We start from the raw sequence: 20,210 nt of genomic DNA on the forward strand, positions 1-20,210 counted from the left end.
CAAGTCAATAAAGTGGTTCAGTTTTGGACAGAATCAATCAAATGTCAAGGTCACACAGAACCATATATCAGTGAATCACAAAGAGTTAATTTGTGTGACTCGCTGTCAAATAGGAAATCTGTGCATGTTACACTCACTGAGTGCCTCTTTTTGTTTAAATATACTTAAAAATATAAAGCAATGCTAAAATACCTTCAGCCATATGACTTTTTGACCTCTTAAAATAGGTCAAGGTTAACCTTCACTGAAGTTGTCCAAGGTCTGTGTCCCAAGAACGCTCCCTGTGAATTTGAAGACCCTGGCTGTAACAGGACTGGACTTATGCTGAGCACAGACAGACAGACCATATTTTGGCATCTGGTCTTAATTCGTAGACTTTTGGAAACAGCTTGGAAGCACTGAAACGTCATCATAATGTCACACAAAGGGGTATAAAAAGAGTTAAGAGTCATCATCATGATGGAAGTAACAAATCACCCAATGGGCTGCCATTGCTTGTTGCCTCTGAGGAACCGTGGCACGTGTTCTACAAACATTATAAAACTCTGGATAATGATTTTGACAGATCAATATGAATAACAGTGGATTTAAAAAAGCAATTAAATGCCAAGAAATGAATAGTTTATAATTCCTGGTTAGACACAGGAAAATAGATTTTGTTTGGCATGAATATTTGGCAGGGGTGGTCCACTGTGTGTGGGACTGTCTGGACACCTGTGCCCGTATCCTCCGTGTTACCTGGTGGCTCAGTTGGGCAGGCCTGCAGAGCACAGGTCTGTTTGGCCACTGGTTTTGTGAGGGGGTCGCAGCCTCGGACCAGCTCCCTGCCCTGGTAACACTTCACATCCCTCATCCTCACTCCCACGCCGCACGTCTTCGTGCACTGAGGAGACACATCATTGCAAACACAGTTGTCACTTTAGCAGCCTTATTGTTACACAGACAATTAATCCATTTGAGCCATAGATCATAAAAACCAGTCTGAGCTCATCAACAAATCCATGACTTTAACTGACAAAAATAAACCGACGTGTCCTGATGGGAGGCACAGCTGGCAGAGGTTACCTGATTTGCCCCCACACAATTAAAAACATTTAGCTTTGTGTCAGCAGCGTCACCTACACTCAGTAACACTAATAATGTGGAGCCCAGCCTCAGCGTAAGATCATACCGAAATTATTGATGTCACACGATATCAATAAAATTTTACTACGAATGAAAATGAAAGACAGAAAAGTAACTGGTTTTTAACAATGACCATATCATGAGATGCTGCAACAGGAAAACCAAAAGCAGATTAAATTGTTTACTAGTTTACTTAAGCTTTCAGGCTCCTCTCCTGTGGAACCAGCTCCCAATTCGGATCAGGGAGACAGACACCCTCTCTACTTTTAAGATTAGGCTTAAAACTTTCCTTTTTGCTAAAGCTTATAGTTAGGGCTGGATCAGGTGACCCTGAACCATCCCTTAGTTATGCTGCTATAGACTTAGACTGCTGGGGGGTTCCCATGATGCACTGAGTGTTTCTTTCTCTTTTTGCTCTGTATGCACCACTCTGCATTTAATCATTAGTGATTGATCTCTGCTCCCCTCCACAGCATGTCTTTTTCCTGGTTCTCTCCCTCAGCCCCAACCAGTCCCAGCAGAAGACTGCCCCTCCCTGAGCCTGGTTCTGCTGGAGGTTTCTTCCTGTTAAAAGGGAGTTTTTCCTTCCCACTGTAGCCAAGTGCTTGCTCACAGGGGGTTGTTTTGACCGTTGGGATTTTTACGTAATTATTGTATGGCCTTGCCTTACAATATAAAGCGCCTTGGGGCAACTGTTTGTTGTGATTTGGCGCTATATAAATAAAATTGATTGAAATTGATTGATTGACTTTTTTTTTTTTTTAAAGGTAACAAAATAATCAAAATCTCTTCTGAACAGCTGCTGAATTGTTTATGCAACAATGCCACCATTCACTGGTGGTTTCACTGCTATTAATAATTTACACAACTCCTAGAATGTCAACGTGAGTAAAATTATCTCACTAATGCAGATATTTTTGACTTCTTGTTACATATGGATTCTGTTTTGAGGGCACAAGGTGGTGTAATTGCGCTCACCTCATAGCAAGAAGGTATTAGGTTTTAAGTCCACCTTGGAGTTTTGTTTGTGGGCATTACAAGTTCATGCCATGTGTGCACAGGTTTTGTCTGAGGACTCCAGCTTCCTCCCACAGTGACGATTCTGCTCAATAGTAAGTCTAAATTGACCATAAGTGTGAAAGCAAGATTTCTGTATGTGTTATCACTTTGATGGCAGATGTACTGCCCAAAGGTGTAACCCACCTCATCATGGAATGGATGGATGGATGGATGGATTCCATTTTGGGAGACTAAGCATTTTGGTGGCTGTCAGGGCCTGACTGTTATGTATTCCGTTGCTGGGGTTTTGGATTGTTTTGTTTTCTTCTTGCTTTTGTATTTCTTTTCTGTGTTTTCTGGGTTTGTGGAGTTTTGTTGCTGGGGCCTGTCTGTGGTTCTTTCTCTCTCTCGGGCCACGCCCCTCTTCTGGTTCTTGCTGTGCACACGTGTGTGTGATTCATTGATTGCCACCTGGGGCTTTATTAGCTCACAGCTTGTACCAGCTGTTTGCCAGTTTGTTGCGCCCTGTGCCAGCTCTTGTTCTTGTATTCTCTAGATCTGCCTGCTTCAGTGTTGACTCGACCTCCTGCCTGTTTATTCTGACCTCGTTTTTGCTTGATGTTCTTGGTACTGCTGCTGTATTTTTTGGACTGCCTTCCCGTGCACCGACCATTGCTTCCGTCCTCATTAAAGCCTATTTTCAAACAGAGCTGTGTAAGTGAGTCTTGCAATTGTCTCCTACCTAACATGCCCGACAGAACAAACTGGCCAACGATGGAGACAGCAGACACAGACCCGTTCCACCTGGCAGTTCGCCACCACAGCCAGCAGCTCGCACAACAGGGGGACAAGCTAGATACACTAAGCTCTGGGTTTAGTGAGCTTGTTACTCGCCAAGAAACCTTTATGGCATCACTTAGCGATCAGATGAGCAAACTACTGTCCCGACTCGATCATCAGGCAAAGTAGGATGCAGCCACCGGCAATCCCAGCCAACCACCGGGGCTGCCAGCTGTTTCGTCGGCCACCGTTCCGGCGCCAGTTGTTTGCAACCAGCTGTCACGTCCAGAACGTTTTTCAGGCGACTCAGGAGACGTTACACCGTTCATCACACAATGTGAATTACATTTTGAACTCATGGCCTCAATGTTTCCGTCTGACAGATCCAAGATTGCTTACATCATCACTCTGGATGCTGGAGGTTTCTTCCTGTTAAAAGGGAGTTTTTCCTTCCCACTGTAGCCAAGTGCTTGCTCACAGGGGGTCGTTTTGACCGTTGGGGTTTTACATAATTATTGTATGGCCTTGCCTTACAATATAAAGCGCCTTGGGGCAACTGTTTGTTGTGATTTGGCGCTATATAAAAAAAAAATTGATTGATTGATTGATTGATCACTCACCTTTCCGGTCGAGCAGCAGCCTGGGCCACAGCCGAGTGGGGTCGTCAATCACCCGCCTGTGCTTCGCTCCCAGCGTTCTCAAGAGCCCTCGAGCAGGTTTTTCAGCACAAAGCCCCGGGACGCGAAGCAGCATGATCCCTCCTTTAACTGAAGCAAGGCAGCCGCCGAGTCGCAGATTACGCCGACTTCCGGATCCTGGCAGCGAAAAGCGAATGGAACCCGGCTGCACTCCACGACACTTTTTTTCAGGGTTTGTCTGCAGAAATCCAAGACCAGCTTGTGGCCATAGACTTGCCGGAAGAGTTAGACGATCTGATTGCGCTCGCCATCCGCACAGATCACCGCCTACAAGACCGTCCTCGCCGTGGGAACCGTCATCCAGACTATTCTTCCAACACGCCTCCTGCCCGTTCCGCCTCATCCTTCCAAGCCCAGCCTGAGTCATCCCAGCACAGCACTGAGGAGCCAATGCAGCTCGGGCGCATGCGCCTCACTCCTGCTGAGCGACAGCGTCGCCGAGTGGATGGCCTCTGTTTTTACTGTGGTCAAGCAGGCCATCTGATAGCCGATAGTCAAGCCAGGGGTACCACCATGTGGTCAAAGGCTGAACTGCGTGTGAGTCAAAATTCCATCTCCACTGTTTCTACACAAAATATAATTCCAGCCACATTAACGTCAGACCATACGTCCACATCCGTTTCGGCTTTTATTGATTCTGGCTCTGATGCCAACCTGATTCTCTCTTCTCTTGCCAGGTACCTGCGTCTGAAACTATATAGGATCACTCGGCCTCTGGTGGTACGTGCTGTGGACGGTCACGTCCTGGGCGAAATCACACATCGTACTCTGTCAAATTACTGATTTCCTATACACATTCAGAGTCAATCAGTTTTCATGTGTTGGATAACATGACTCACTCGCTAATCTTGGGGCATCCCTGGCTGCAACGGCACAGCTCGAATTTCGATTGGGTCAAGGGCGAGATCACGTCCTGGGGTTCAGCCTGTAACTATTCATGCCTGCCTAAACCCGAACGTTCTCCGCAGGGCACTAATCCTGACCTCGCCTGGGTACCCGAATGTTACCACGATCTAGCCGCTGTATTCAGTAAGGTAAAAGCCAAGTCCTTAACTCCGCATCGCGAATATGATTGTGCCATAGAACTCCTCCCCGGGGCGAGTCCGCCACGGGGAAAACTCTTTTCTCTGTCGGCACCTGAACGCCATGCGATGAATGTTTACATATGGGAATCACTGGTAGCAGGACTAATTCGTCCTTCTTCCTCTCCTGCAGGGGCGGGGTTCTTTTTTGTCGAAAAGAAGGACAAGACGCTCCGTCCCTGTATCGATTACCGAGGTCTAAATGATGTCACCATTAAGAACCGTTATCCGTTGCCACTCATCTCCTCTGCATTCGAGTTGTTGGAGGGAGCCACAGTTTTCACTAAGCTTGACTTGCGTAATGCTTATCATTTAGTCCGAATAAGACAAGGAGATGAGTGGAAAACAGCTTTTAACACCCCGACCGGTCATTATGAATACTTAGTCATGCTTTTTGGTCTCACAAACACTCCCGTCACCCTGTTGTTGTTGTTGCGCCCTGTGCCTTCATACCAGCTCTTGTTGTATTCTCTAGATCTGCCTGCTTCAGTGTTGACTCGACCTCCTGCCTGTTTATTCCGACCTCGTTTTTGCCTGATGTTCTTGGTACTGCTGCTGTATTTTTTGGACTGCCTTCCCGTGCACCGACCATTGCTTCCGTCCTCATTAAAGCCTATTTTCAAACAGAGCTGTGTAAGTGAGTCTTGCAATTGTCTCCTACCTAACCTGCCCGGCAGTGGCCTTAAGGAATGCCAAACTTGTTTGTTCTAAAGAATATACTTGTGCTTTAAATTGGGTAAACAAAAAAAAAAATCATGTTACCTGAGCAAGATGGCAGCACTGTCCCCACAATATTGAGCATTCATCCATATTCATTAAGAATATCTGGTTTGACTAAACTTCAGTCAGAATTAAAATGTAAAATCGTTAATACCATTTCAGTAGAGAAATACAACAAAACAAGATGGGTGTTGTGGTGTTTATGTGGTTACATATTTGTTTTGTTTAAATATTTGGATTATCAGTTGGGTTTTCTGTTGATATTCATTAAGGTGATGGATTCACGGTCATCCGATCTGATACTTGTGTCATGTTTCACTTGTGACTTAAGCCCCTTTCACACCGGGCTTGCATACAGTTGTGTTGTGATGTGTATGGAGTACTCTGGAAAATTGCGCACATTTGGCGTAGTTCCTGTGTAGGCTGGTGTGTGATTGCATGTGTTTGCGTTCCTAGTCTTGCTTACAGTTGCATATGGTTACTTACTGTATGCTTACTGCCATGTATGTAGTCCTTACTGAGTTTTTCTGTGCCTATGGAAGTGCGCTCCGTTCTCAAAACGGTTCATGAAAGCAAACAGCACTCACATTTCCAGAGATACAGCAGGACACACTGCTGTCTCGTCAGGACTTGTAACATTAGATCACAAAGTTCAGAGCCCGCTGTGTATACTCCCAAAAAAAGAAAATATTGCCATTTAACCCCTTAACGCCCAAATTTATATAGCTGTATATAAAAAAATGTTTTGTGTGTGTTTTTGCCTTTAAGTAGATGGTAAATTATGTTGAGATTATTAATTTCACTTTTGCACAAAAACTAGATAGTAATATTGGGTATTCTGGTAATGACTTTATGTTATAATGTTATAATAATAATGATGGTATGTTGCAAATTTGAGTCAGAGATTGTAGCATATATGCGACGATGGGCGTTAAGGGGTTAAACTCACATACTTAAACATCTTGCTTCTTGTTTCAGCATGCAAGAGAGAGAGAGACAGCGAGAGAGGGACAGAGACAGATCGCTGTCTCTGTTCTTTTTTCAGGACCTGCTGCTTCTGTTCTCTGGATATTGAAAGAAACCCAGTTTATGAATTGAAAGAATGTCACCTTGGTTTTGAACACGTGCCTGTCTTCTGGACTGCCCCGTGCTCCTAATACCCAACAGGTCTGTTCGCCATGTGTTACCCTGTGTCTATTATCCACCGTACTAGTGCAGTTCTCAATTAAAGAACATTATTTTCAGGTACCTGTGTTTTTCCCTGTGAAGGGGTGCTGGGTTGTGCTTTGGTCATTACACAAAACACTGAGTGAAAATCAAACACAGTTCATCCTGCATGGGTCTGTGGACACCATCACTACAGTTCATTTTGCAGAGTAAAATTTACTCTGCTGGGATAACATTTGGTCCCAGTCCAAAAGAGTTAAATATACTCTATCACAGTGTAAAATCAACTCTTATTGTGTATTTTACTCTCTTTAGACTGGGACCAAATGTTATGCCAGCAGAGTAAATTTTACTCAGCAAAATTTACTGTGTATTATTAAAGTGGGCAAAAATGATTTCAAATCTCCTTGTAAATGATGTATTTGCACCAAATATAGATTAAATTCACATTTGTTGAACATGATCGAACCTAACAATTTTTGAAAACTTTTTTTAGTATGTGGATGAAACAACTGGAAACAGCTTTTCATGCCAACTTTTTTATGAGAAATTCACAGCAAGAAACTGAAAAATAAATCAGTATAATTAGTTAATGTTAATTCTGCTGTAATAAACTAAATCTATGGAGGCATCCTGCTCCAAAACAGCAGAACTAAACACTAACACGGGTGAATTTTGCGGCCTCAATTTATGAGCCGTGTAACTTTGATAAAATGGTGTGGCTGCTGTTGCTGTGACAGCAGGTTGTAAAAAAAACAACCCTTCTACAAATTCCCGGCATTCCGGGGACACAACAACATATGTCTTACAGATCAATCAGCAGAATAATGTGAGGAGATGACAACAGTGTTTACACCAGGGCTTAACCCCTAACCCTGGAGGTGCAGCAGTCCACAGGCTCCAGGTTTGTGTTTTTAACCAGAGAGAAAACTAATCAGAAATATGGAATTCCATAAGACCCTGCTGCACTCTCTGTAGCTTTCCCATGAAGACTGCAATGCTTTCTTATTTTTTTCATTGTTCATTGTTTCATTTCATGTCATTCATTTAAGGAACATTTTGCGAACTTTACTCGCTCCGTTAACATGTCGCTGGTAAAACTCAATTTGCAACCATAAAATATAGCAATGTCCGCAAATCATCAGGCACAACAGGGTTATTCCCATTCTCACCAATTCCATCGTTTGCATGGTTTATTTTTCTGTAAGTAATTCGGCCAGCGAAGCTTACCATGGAAAAAGCGCCGTCGCCCCAGTGCCATTATTGAAATGTGGGTAGCAAAGCGGTCAGGGCGTGGAGTAATACGTCAAATGTGAAACAGTCGAATGTTGACATCCGCAGAGTAAAGCGGTCAGAGCACGGAGTAATACATCAAATGTGAAACGGTCGAATATTTTGCCACCATCAAATCAATATTTTATGGTTGGAAATCTCACACGATTAACCAATCAGATTTGCGGCACAAATGTAATTGGATTAGAATATGTAATGAATGGCATTGAAATATTAATATAACAACCAACAAAGCTTTTCTATTTAGCTATTAATTGGCTTAATGGCATCCTGTGCGGAGAATGAAGCAACACTCCCTCTGTGCTCTGAGCTTTTTTGTTGCCTATTTATATTCCCGGTCTGGCAGTGGACGTCGAGTCACACTTTGTGAAAGTGTTGCCAGTCCCCATCTTTATAGAAAAACAACACATTTTTTTCAAGATATCAATGACTTTCTAGAAATATGTCCAAAAAGTACTAAAAATAAAAGAGAAAAATACCAAGAATGTAGCCACAGTGGATGAGGGCAGTATGAGACACAGAATCCTCCAACTATTTCAGCTCACCTCAGACCAGGGGGTGGTGTACCATTTGAAACATGGCCTCTCAAAACAAGTGTTTTCCTCCTCAGGCTTGTCACTGCCGCCACACACCTCATCATCAGCCATCTGAAACTTCCCACCGCTGATGCCAGCACACAGCACAACCCTCCGCTTCACACCGCGGCCACAGGTGGTGTTGCACTAGATTCAAGGAATAAAATAAAGTTACTGGTGTTCATGGCTGTCATTATCAGTTCTTAGCAGTACCAGTGAAGCGGTACACAAACACCTTCACCACTGAGATTTTGTCTTTTCAACATGTTTTTGGAATGTCTTTAACAACTTCTAATAATTTATTGATTATCAAGTAAAATAAAAAACAAATGACATCTTAACATTTTGCATTTAGCAAATCAGAGGAAGTTCATATATATGAAATTAGAAATTTACTGGTGTGACAGTGCCTTACCCGCTCCCAGTCCTGGGTGAGCCAGTGGGGGGCGCATTCTCTCTCTCCACAGGGGTGGATGGCCAGCGGCTTATTTTCTGCAGAGCATTGGGTCTCAGGGACTACACGGCCCTCTGGTGTCCTACAGTACACATGACGCACCATCTTCCCCTGGCCGCATGACCCTGAACACTGGCAACGAGGGTCAAAGGTCAAACTGCATGACTGACCAAGATCAAGCTTTTCTTCAATGCTTATTAATGATGATACACATGGTTTTTGTTTGTGTTTGGTTGTCATTTAGTTTCTGCAATTGCCAAGAAGAGGGTAAGTTAACAAAGCAACTAAAGTAATAAAAAAATGTGCCAACACAAACACAAAGTGTATCATCATCACTGACAAGAAGTGCTAATGTGGAGAAACAAAACTCACGGGTCCCCACTCGGACACAGTCCAGTGTCGTTCACAGGGTGGCCCAGTGCAGTTTTTGATGTGAGGTGGTTTCGTCACTGGGTCACATGATCTGGTCTCATCAGAGCAACGGACCTCACGTGACACCTGTGTTTTGCGGCCACATTTTGCAGGACACTGGAGAATGTTAAAGCACAGGTAGGAGAAAGTCTTCCAAAATAAAGCTGCAAAACCTTAGACTGACCATATTTATTAAGAGTTAAAACTGTAAAATGCATTCCTGGTACATAAGCTGTGCCTCTGTGCTCTGGTGTTTCTAATTTCTTTTAAAACATCACTGCCGCTGTGTCATACCTCAGCCCACTCGGCCACTTCCCACTGCGGCCCACAGGCGGGGCTCTTGCAGGCTCGCCTCTCCACAGGCCTCTCCAGGTCGGCAATGGTGCAGAGGTCGCTGTAGACCGAGCTGTCCAGACCAGGAGAGAGCATTTTCCAACAACGCACCTGACGAAACTGGAAACCCTCCCCACAGGTCCTGGAACACTCACTCCAGCTGCTCGCCTCCCACCTGAAAGATCAGAAACTAGTAATTAATTCATATTTAACCAATCAGTTCATTTGTGATTAACATTTACATTTTCCTTCTCTTCGTCCTTTGCTGTAGACACATCTTTACCAAATATACTCCTCTTCACAATCATATCATTCTAAGAAAAACAAAGAAGATGAGATGACCACCACAGTTCCTAATTTGCCCTCAGCCTTGTACGGTCAAGAAGCTTGATACCTGTGCACGTGTTTGTGCACAGCATTACAATCCCTTCCAACAGTTTGATAAGCAAAACAGTCCTTATGGACCTGCCCACTGGACACTATGTTGTCAATGCCAAGGTAATCATGCAGAAATATTTGCATCACAAATCCAAAGATAAATTATTCAATAAAAATCACTGATTGGAAAATAGCCTGATGACAACAACTGAGCAAAATCAACACTTTACTGAATGCTCAACTCTATTTTGAGTACAGACTACAACTCCAATTCCAATGAAGTTGGGACATTGTGTAAAATGTAAATAAAAACAGAATACGATTCGCAAATCCTCTTTCATCTATATTCAATTGAATACACCACAAAGACAAGATATTTAATGTTCAAACTGATAAACTTTATTGTTTTTGTGCAAATATTTGCTCATTTTGAAACGGCTGCCTGCAACACGTTTCAAAAAAGCTGGGACAGTGGTATGTTTACCACTGTGTTACATCACCTTTCCTTCTAACAACACTCAATAAGTGTCTTGGAACTGAGGACACTAATTGTGAGTGTCATGATTGGGTATAAAAGGAGCATCCCCAAAAGGCTCAGCTTTTCACAAGCAAAGATGGGGCAAGGATCATCACTTTGTGAACAACTGCATGAAAAAAATAGTCCAACAGTTTAAAAACAATGTTTCTGAATGTTCAATTGCAAGGAATTCAGGGATTCCATCATCTACAGTTTATAATATAATCAGAAGATTCAGAGAAACTGGAGAACTTTCTACACGTATGCAGTAAGGCCAAAAACCAACATTAAATGCCCGTGACCTTCGATCCCTCAGGCGGCACTGCATTAAAAACCAACATCATTGTTATGTGTCGGACGCAGCTCGGAGAACCGACCAGCGTTTGAAGGACCCAGTATGAAATAAGCAGAGCACGGTACAAAGGATAACTGAATTTAATACATAACAGTGATAATATAATAACAAAAAGGTGCGGCCTGGCGTGGTGCGCTCCCAGCAGCGCTAACGGTCCGGAGCCAGAAGCTGTTTCGGACCCAAGGACCCCGCCGACACCCCCCAGGTGGCCGCAACAACCGAGTCTGTGAAAGAAGGAACCATTATGCGAGTCCACACTCTACACTTAAAGGTGTACAAACAGCAAACACTTCCTGGCTTGATTACTGATCAGCTTCCCAACCTGCAGGCATGGAACATCCAGTTCACAAAACTCCACCGCAGTGGAAGCTGATACATGACTAACAAACAGCTCAATACAATAAGGTGTGAGGGACACCACATTTACTGACTGTATAACTGTTAGTCACAAAATCTAACGTACCTCAGGAAGTGTGCTGACGAGCGTGAGACCTCACCCCCTCCTCTTTCACAGACTGTGCATCAAACCTGGACGTTCTCAGCATCCGCTGTTGATGAGATGGCTCCCAAGACGACGATCTCACCCGTCTGGTCACAAGGTCGAGTCTCTGGCAAATACACACTGTGCACTCCAGTCTTAAATGCCAACATGTTCCACTCCATCCAGATGCACCACAGCTGTGAGTCCTGACGAGTCGCAGGTGATCAGGGTGAGGTCCTGACAGCCTCAGCAACACAGCCACTCAGTCCCAAATGCACGCCACCTGGGAGGAAACCAAAAGACAAACAAACCAGCAGCCAGGCCCCCCCAGCCATATAACAATCATTGTGTAAAGGATCTCACCGCGTGGGCTCAAGAACACTTCAGAAAACCATTGTCAGTTAACAGAGTTCATCGCTACATCTGCAAGTGCAAGTTAAAACTCTACCATGTAAAGTGAAAGCTATACATCAACAGCATCCAGAAACGCCGCCGCCTTCCCTGGGACTGAGCTCATTTGAAATGGACAGACGCAAAGTGGAAAGTGTGCTGTGGTCTGATGAGTCCACATTTCAAATTGTTTTTGGAAATCATGGACATTGTGTCCTCTGGACAAAAGAGGAAAACGACCATCCAGATTGTTACCAGCACAAAGTTCAAAAGCCAGCATCTGTGACGGTATGGGGGTGTGTTAGTGTCCATGGCATGGGCAACTTACACGTCTGTGATGGCACCATCAATGCTGAAAGGTACATCCAGGTTTTTGGAGCAACACATGCTGCCATCCAAGTAATTTCTTTTTCAGGGACGTCCCTGCTTATTTCAGCAAGACAATGCCAAGCCACATTCTGCACGTGTTACGTGGCTTCATAGTAAAAGAGTGCGGGTACTAGACTGGCCTGCCTGCAGTCCAGATCCGTCGCCCATTGAAAATGTGTGTCGCATTATGAAGCACAAAATACAACAATGGAGACCCCGGACTGTTGAACAACTGAAGTCGTACATCAAGCAACAATGGGAAAGAATTCCACCTACAAAGCTTCAACAATTAGTGTCCTCAGTTCCCAAACACTTATTGAGTGTTGTTAGAAGGAAAGGTGATGTAACACAGTGGTAAACATACCACTGAAAATGCACCTGTAACATCAAATAAAAAAATGAACATATACTTAAAAAACATAATAGCAATCATCATCATCAAACATTTGATATATTATCTTTGTACTATTTGGTTGAAATTATTTGCAAATGATCACATTCTGTTATTTTAATTTTACATATCATCCCACATTTTGGGGAAATGGGGCTGTACACAATAATAATTTGCTTTCAACACCTATAGATTCAATCTGCGACAATTAATTTGAAATGAACCTTCAAATGGTTCATTGGAGGGTTCACACATCAGCAGTACCTGGGCTGACATTCTCTGCCAATACAAAAATCATGGACCGGTTCTGGTCTGGTCAAAGCATCACAGTACATGTCATCCACCTCCACGCCATCGTAGCGAACACATGCCACAAATGACCTGGACACTCCTGCAACAAGAAGAGACAATGATGTGAAGTAAGAAGTGAAAATTTTAATGTTCCATTTCCTGAGATTAATCTCCAAAGCTTCAGTGTTTTCTGTTGTTACCTGACATATGTTTTCATACACACAACATCTAATACTGTATATTACTAGAACATACAATAACATTTTCAAATACAAAATACAATAACTATTTACTGATTTAAAAACAAATTTTGAAGAAACACTGATTTGTCTCTACTGAAATCAAACAGCTGCAACAGAAATCACTAATTAATGCATCAGCCACACTGACAACCAATTCATTTACACAAGATATTTGATTACGACATCAATATCTTCAGAGTGTGTGCATGTGTGTGTGTGTGTTACAGAGTGTACCTATAGAGCAGGTCATGCTGCAGGGCTCCTGAGAGGACAGTTTCCAGCGGTACATGTCTGCAGCACTCAGTTTAAGGTTCTTCTGATAAAGCCTCTGATTAACCCTGACACACAAACACTTATTATTCTGGCATAGATTTTTTGATTTCATATACATACATACAACGTTTGACACAAATATTTACCTATCGGGGTTGTATTTTCTAAGGTCGTTTAAGGACGGACACACACACAGCCCCAAGGCTTAACCCTAAAGTGACTAAGTGGGGTCATTTATGACCCCAGGCGCATATTTTTGTGCACCATTTTTCTAATTTTAATCAGGAAAAGTTTCCTACCATCTATTTGTTGTGCATTTGTTTGTAGAATTTTACAAGGATCGGCCGATCCGTGTGGCAATTATAATCCAAACTTCTGCTGAGTCACTTATGACCCTCCAGGAAGATCTATGAGATTTCTGACATTATGGCTTCATTATTGTAATTTGCCAACTCTAATCATTATATTTTCCTGTTTTGCAAGGAAGCGTGGCCAACAGACCTAGAATAGCAAGATTTACAGCTGCATATGCATTGAGACTGATTCTTGATGCCCAGAGTGAGGATGAAAATAGCTCATGATTGTCACAAAGGATGACTGATGGGTTCAATGAGATTTGTGTTAAAGTGTTGGCATATTTGCTAGTGACCGGTTCTTTTGTATTTGATGCTATAATTATCCTACCGTATTAGTCGCTAAAATAGCTTGGTCGCTTGAGGGTTAAACAACCACAGCGTCACAGCTGATTCACAGCCTGCAGCCCAGTAGATGCATGTTGCATTTCATCACATCATGTAGAAGTCATGTGCGCATTCTTGGAATAACACCGGCCATTCCCTTTGTCTCTGACAACTGTCAGGCGTTAACTTGAAAAATCACAGATACTTTAGCTCTGTTTAACTCTATAACCCAGGATAATATACATACACACACACAAACAGAAGACTCTGAGGATCCTGCACAGTATCTTAGGGCCCTGTCCCACTGGCGTTTAGGAGGATTTGCGCATGAAATGAGGAGACAAAAGCTGAGCGTCCGCAACAAAGGTGGGCGGAAATGGCAAATGTCCCGGGGTGGATCAGCGAATACATGAGGAAGAAAAACAGATATAACAGGGAATAGAAGCGAAGGCGACCACGGAGGCGCCCCCATGAGGGGCACAGCGGCCGTGATGCACTCGCTTCATCCGTGCCCACTCTGTCTACATGCGAGACATACCATTTGCGACCGTGATGTGGCCGTGCTGGGCACGCGTCATATCTGTTTTGCACACTGTCCCGGTCCGCCGCCAAGCCGCGCCAACACGTCGGTTGCGGATATCAGCGGATGACAGGGGATATGCAGCGCGTTGGTTGTGTATGTCCTGCGTATGTCTTCAGTATGTGTTCAGGCAGTGATGCGGATCTCATCCGCAGCAGGATTTTTGAGCCGCTCAAAAAGCCTGGCTGTGGACATGCGTGCCTCTGCGGATGATCATGGATGTGTTCGGATGGCGGCCGACTCATACAGGAATGTTACACGGTTACTGCGGTTGTTTTGCGGATGTGGGCCACTTTTGTGCGCATTCCATCCGCAAATCCTCCTAAACGCCAGTGGGACAGGGCCCTTAGCTGTTCCTAGGCCTGCACTCTTATAGACGGAGACCTCAGATATTGCACCTCAAATCTTCTGGAGCCATTCTCCCAGTTTGGGGGTCACAGCCCTGAAAGCTTCTACTACCACCACATCTACATGATCTGACTACTGTCTGATTACCTGGTTCGGTTGTAGCGACTTGGATTCCTCACACCAGTCAGCACAGTTTTATTGAGGTATGCACCATCTCCACTGTCGTTGCGTTTGTGGCCGAGAATGAACTCCAGGGTCCTGTTGAGAACAAATGGTCCGCCTCGCTCTGGGCTACTCAGGTCCACCTCCACTGCTCCAATCTCTGTTGAAAACAAATTGTCACCCTCGGCCAGAAGCTGATTTGTTGAAATGTTGATGAGGAGTTCATCTGCGCCAATGCGGTCATCCAGCAGGACCCTCCAGATGAGGTTAGGCGAGTCTTGCCCTGGGTCTAGGGAGCCACTAACAGGAGCAGGAACAGCAGTGCTGCCTGCATGACTGCTGTTTCCTTCTGATGGAAGAAATTTAAAATCTTTAGCCTTATAAAACATTAAAGTCAGAGAAAGACTTATCTCTCAAAGTTATTTCAGTTGCTGTCTATGGTTACAATCACATTATTCACTGAAAAGACTTTAATTTGACATTTTGTCCGAATGTTTTTCTATTTGGTATTTTACAACATCTGCCAGTGATCTGTGTCTGATCTGATCTTTTTCACATTAGCTAAATCATACTGTAAACACGATGCTCTTTCTATTGACAGTGTCACATCCATCACAATCATTAAGGGATCAATTCAATTAAATACAACAATTCAACACTATATTGCCAGATTGTAGCATGCATTACTGTACTTTCCACATTATAAGTCGTGCTTTTCTTTTACTTGTTTGGCAAGTCCTGCAACTTACATTTCAAAATGACTTATATGTCAAAAAACGCTGCATTATCATCTGTGGTCACAAGATGGCACCATCTACATGTGTGACAAGTTGCTCCTTGATACTGATCTGAATGCGGTATTGTCTGATCCACACTCTGGAGCAGAAGGTGGCAACAATGCACCATTAAGCTGGATGCCAACCACCGCAAAGCAAGAAGAAGATCTAAATGAGGAGAAGGCGCTGGTTGAAAGTGATCAATCATGCTCTCAAACTGAAAGACCATGTTCTTGAATAAAGAGAGGGAATAATTTTCATACTACTCGCCACTTCACTTGTTTTCAATGTGTGGAACAGCTAGAACTGCAGCAAGGAGGACAGCGAGTCTAAGGTAAGGCTAATTATAATGTTTTAAAGTGTATAATAAATACAGACATGATTTACATTTAAACATGCACATTTAGTTCCTTCTTAACAGTTTCATCTGTTCAGGTCTCAGCAAGAAGCAGTTTACTGTTGAGTTATTTGTACTTCAAACAATAACATGAATTAGCTTGTTAGCTTCTGCTCACTAATGCGGTATTTGCCTTATACATAAATAATGTGTTGATTAAATTAATTTTGCTTGGTGTTGCATGAAACAGTAGCACCACATTTCTGAAACCGACAGTCTGTGAACCTCTCCAACCATGATAGTTACCTGTGCAAACCAACAGAAGAGAGCTAAAGTTATGATTTCCCTCTCTGTCTGTCAGTCTCCTTGTTTGTTTGATGCTAAATTTCAAACCATGATTGACAGAATATAATAACAATAATATTATGGCTATATGATCTCTTGTCAAAGATGAGTTGTCTAAAACTTTGTTGGCGATTTGAATCTATAAAATCCCCCCTTGTTTTGTTTCTTCAAATTCTTTAGCGGTGAAGCAAGTTGATGAAATTTGAGACCCTAAACAGAACCAAACAGAATGGATTTTAAAAAGTCACAAAAAATGGGGAAAACAATGTAAGTAGAAATCTAAATATGTTCAGTCAGCACTCAGTCAGTATTTTGTGTTTTGTGCAGTGTGAGCCTGTGTAGCCTTTTAGCCAAACTCAACCGATGTCTGCATCACCTCATCTCACCACCAAGATGCTGGTCTAATGGCTTTGGAAGTCAGCCGGGTGTGCTGCATGCCCATAGGAAGGCCATTAGTGCTCATGTTTGCGATGCAGCCATTTTAAGATGACAGAACATCATAAAGCACTGAATTTTTCATCTGCTGCTACCCATCGTTCCAAAATAAATAATGCACATCTTCACACAGCCATTCCACATGCATGGACACGCTCACACACAAAAAGAGGAAGGATCAAGGTAAAATCTCTTTTGTCTTCCATCTTCTTGTCCTCTACCAATCGTTTTCCATTCTCTCTCTCCCGCCCTCTCTCTCTTTAAAGCTCAGTTACCTCACAGCTCTACTGTTACCAAATGTGTTTATGTGCCATTTGCAAGGAGTTCATTCATGTTTTTATAGGATTACAAGAAATAGTAAAATAATACCCAGTGGCAGAGTTCACTGTGTGTTGTCAGTCAACCAGTTGTTTGTTCTAATCTATTTTGTTTACTGAGCTGACTCCAATTTATTTTTTCTTAAAAGCCTGTTTCTTGCAGTGCTTTTCTTGGAGACCACAGCAAACATGCTTTTGGCAGATGTCCTGTATGTGTGCATCTTGCATGGTGCAAGATGGTGCTGTATTTTGTTTGTAGGACAACACGTATAAGGTGACAGAAACCTGTAAACTTGGGAGCAGCTGCTCCGTCCTGGTTACAGTTGATGGCCGCCGTTTCTTCATACACCTCGTTGGTCTCTTGGCCTTTATCAGTGCCGCCCCGGTCTAGCAGAATCTGACCCTGCTGGGTGTCAAGACCCGTCTGGTCATAAACACTGCTGTTGGGGGCCAGCAGGCCCCTCACCTCCATAGAGACGTCTCCGGCTGAGCTGTCGGCACCAGTGTAGATGGGAGGAGGAGGTCCTTGTGGCAGGGAGTCTCGGAGGATGGTGTATTCATAGGTGATGTACGGTGTACGACCGTTCTGGTTCCACACCTGAGCAACAAGAAGTGTGAAGTAAAACTAAAGTCAAGGGGAGCTGAATGAGATGTACTAGTAACAAAGATAATGCATATAATGACCAGAATAATAAGCAATAACATAACCAATGCTAACTCAAGGTTGTTTCCTCTTAAAGTGGCATGCAAAAGACAAACAGACAGACAGACAGAGAGAGTCAATTCTACATAAGAGAAAATTGAAGTGTTATAGGATGAATCACATTGTGATCCTGGTCTCAAATTTAATACTGACACTCAAAATATGGCAGAAATTAAACACCACACATTCAAAAACCTAACATGCAAAACAATAATAAGGACAACAGCCAATCACAGGCGACTGCCCAATTTCATTTGGCCTGCCCAGTGTGTGTTTGTTTGTTTATGTTGTTCCCATGTATGCTGTGAATCACCAGCCCTGTTCCTGGAGATCACCTGGCCTGCAGTGGCTGGAACAGGGAGAGTTGAAAAACATGCACAGCAGCAGGTGATCTTAAGGAACAGTGTTGGTGAAAACGGCTGGAAATGGAGAGGGCTCTGGAGCAGGTCTTCAATCTCATTTAGTTAGGAAGACAGGAATCCAATCAGGGGTTATGAGAAGGACAGAGATGGCAGGAGTACACCAAGGCCTCTAGTTGCAGATGAGATGGAAGCTACTATAATGTATTTGCAATGTATTTCATAATGGAAAGGTTCTTACACACATTGTACAAATTTTGTAGAATCCACTGATAATAAAAAAAATATGCTCATTGAAAAAACTAGAGATCACAAAATGCTTTAAAATGATATACACTATGTTGCATTTGCTGATGATTTTTAAAAATTAGGAATTAACATGACCCACTTAACAGTGGACATTTGCCCCAGTCCCACCTAAATACTGCTGTACTCTGATATGTAAAGGCGTAATGTAGAACATGATCACACATGACTGTGGCATGATAACAACAACTGGAGAAATGGTATCAATACAGTGACACTGTTTGCATTATCAAAACAGGTAACCTGATGATAGGAAGGAAAAATTTCATAGTATGTACGGTGCATCTGGAAAGTATTCACAGCGCTTCAACTTTTCCACATTACAGCCTTATTCCAAAGTGGAGTAAATTCATTTTCCCCCCTGAAAATTCAACTCTCAACACCCCATAATGACAACTTGGAAAAAGGTTTATTTTTTTTTTTTTTACAAGTGCATAAAAAAAAAAATTTAAGAAAACACGTGTACATAAGTATTCACACCCTTTGCTCAATACTTTGTTGATGCACCTTTGGCAGAAATTACAGCCTCAAGTCTTCTTGAATATGATGCCACAAGCTTGGAGCACCTATCTTTGAGCAGTTTTGTCCATTCCTCTTTGCTGCACCTCTCAAGCGTCATCAGGTTAGATGGGAGGCGTCGTGCACAGCCACTTTCAGATCTCTCCAGAGATGTTCAATGAGATTCAGGTCTGGGCTCTGGCTGAGCCACTCAAGGACATTCACAGAGTTGTGCTGAAGCCACTCCTTTGATATCTTGACCATCGGGTTCTTGGTCACCTCCTTAACTAAGGCCCTTCTTCCCCGATCGCTCAGTTTAGATGGGCGGTCAGCTCTAGGAAGAGTCCTGGTGGATCCAAACTTCTTCCATTTATGGATGATGGAAGCCACTGTGCTCATTGGGACCTTCAAAGCAGCAGAAAGTTTTCTGTACCCTTCCCCAGATTTATGCCTTGAGACAATCTTGTCTCAGATGACTACAGACTGTCAAGGAGCGCAGAGGCGTGGCTCAGAAAGCAGTCGGACACAAAGGCAGACTCACAAACGAAGGTGTTGGAGTAAGACAAAGGCTTTGTATTGGAATCAGGCTGAGGCTTGGTACATAGTCTGACAGTCAGCCAGGCAGAGGTAACAGGCAGCCATGAGACAGGAGCATAGTCCAAAATTGAGCGAAGATCAAAAGCATAGAGAATCATACATGTTTGATTCGAACAGAAAGTCCACAGGGTCCTCAATATATGGAGGAACCTTACTTTTCCTGATCAGGGTCTTTATGTTTGCTAGATCCAGATAGGTGGTCGCAATGTCAGACTCGGCCAGCAAGATCTGATCTATTACTGCAAAAACACTTTGCCTGTCCTACCGACCTGGATGATTCCAGTATTCAAAAAATAAATCCTGAATCTTAAACAATGTCGAGCCAGTCAGACTCACTGTCAGGGCTGGGCGGCAGGTGCAGCTCTGGCCGCCTCACCAAGTCTCAAGCTTTATTCAAAAAAAAAAAATTGTCGGGGTGTAGCATGAGAGAAAACAGTTGAAGA

General features: G+C 43.3%; 1 protein-coding gene across 5 annotated transcripts in view; it reads right to left on the reverse strand.

Annotated features, from left to right (window-relative positions):
* adamtsl2 (ADAMTS-like 2) overlaps positions 1-20,210 on the reverse strand; it is a 78,833-nt gene that overhangs the window by 3,414 nt on the left and 55,209 nt on the right. For 4 of the 5 annotated variants that reach the window (XM_034171133.1, XM_034171136.1, XM_034171134.1 and 1 more), the window contains 9 exons: positions 17,590-17,902; positions 15,080-15,443; positions 13,286-13,389; positions 12,783-12,909; positions 9,599-9,812; positions 9,266-9,421; positions 8,855-9,025; positions 8,410-8,586; positions 739-883 (listed from right to left, as the gene is read on the reverse strand). In XM_034171133.1, the coding sequence (XP_034027024.1) occupies positions 739-883; positions 8,410-8,586; positions 8,855-9,025; positions 9,266-9,421; positions 9,599-9,812; positions 12,783-12,909; positions 13,286-13,389; positions 15,080-15,443; positions 17,590-17,902 (1,771 nt within the window). Of the gene's footprint in view, positions 1-738; positions 884-8,409; positions 8,587-8,854; positions 9,026-9,265; positions 9,422-9,598; positions 9,813-12,782; positions 12,910-13,285; positions 13,390-15,079; positions 15,444-17,589; positions 17,903-20,210 lie in introns of those variants that run through there. The other variant, XR_004560900.1, reaches the window with a different exon arrangement.

The sequence above is a fragment of the Thalassophryne amazonica genome, chromosome 5 (assembly GCF_902500255.1).
Source record: "Thalassophryne amazonica chromosome 5, fThaAma1.1, whole genome shotgun sequence".
Classification (NCBI taxonomy): domain Eukaryota; kingdom Metazoa; phylum Chordata; class Actinopteri; order Batrachoidiformes; family Batrachoididae; genus Thalassophryne; species Thalassophryne amazonica.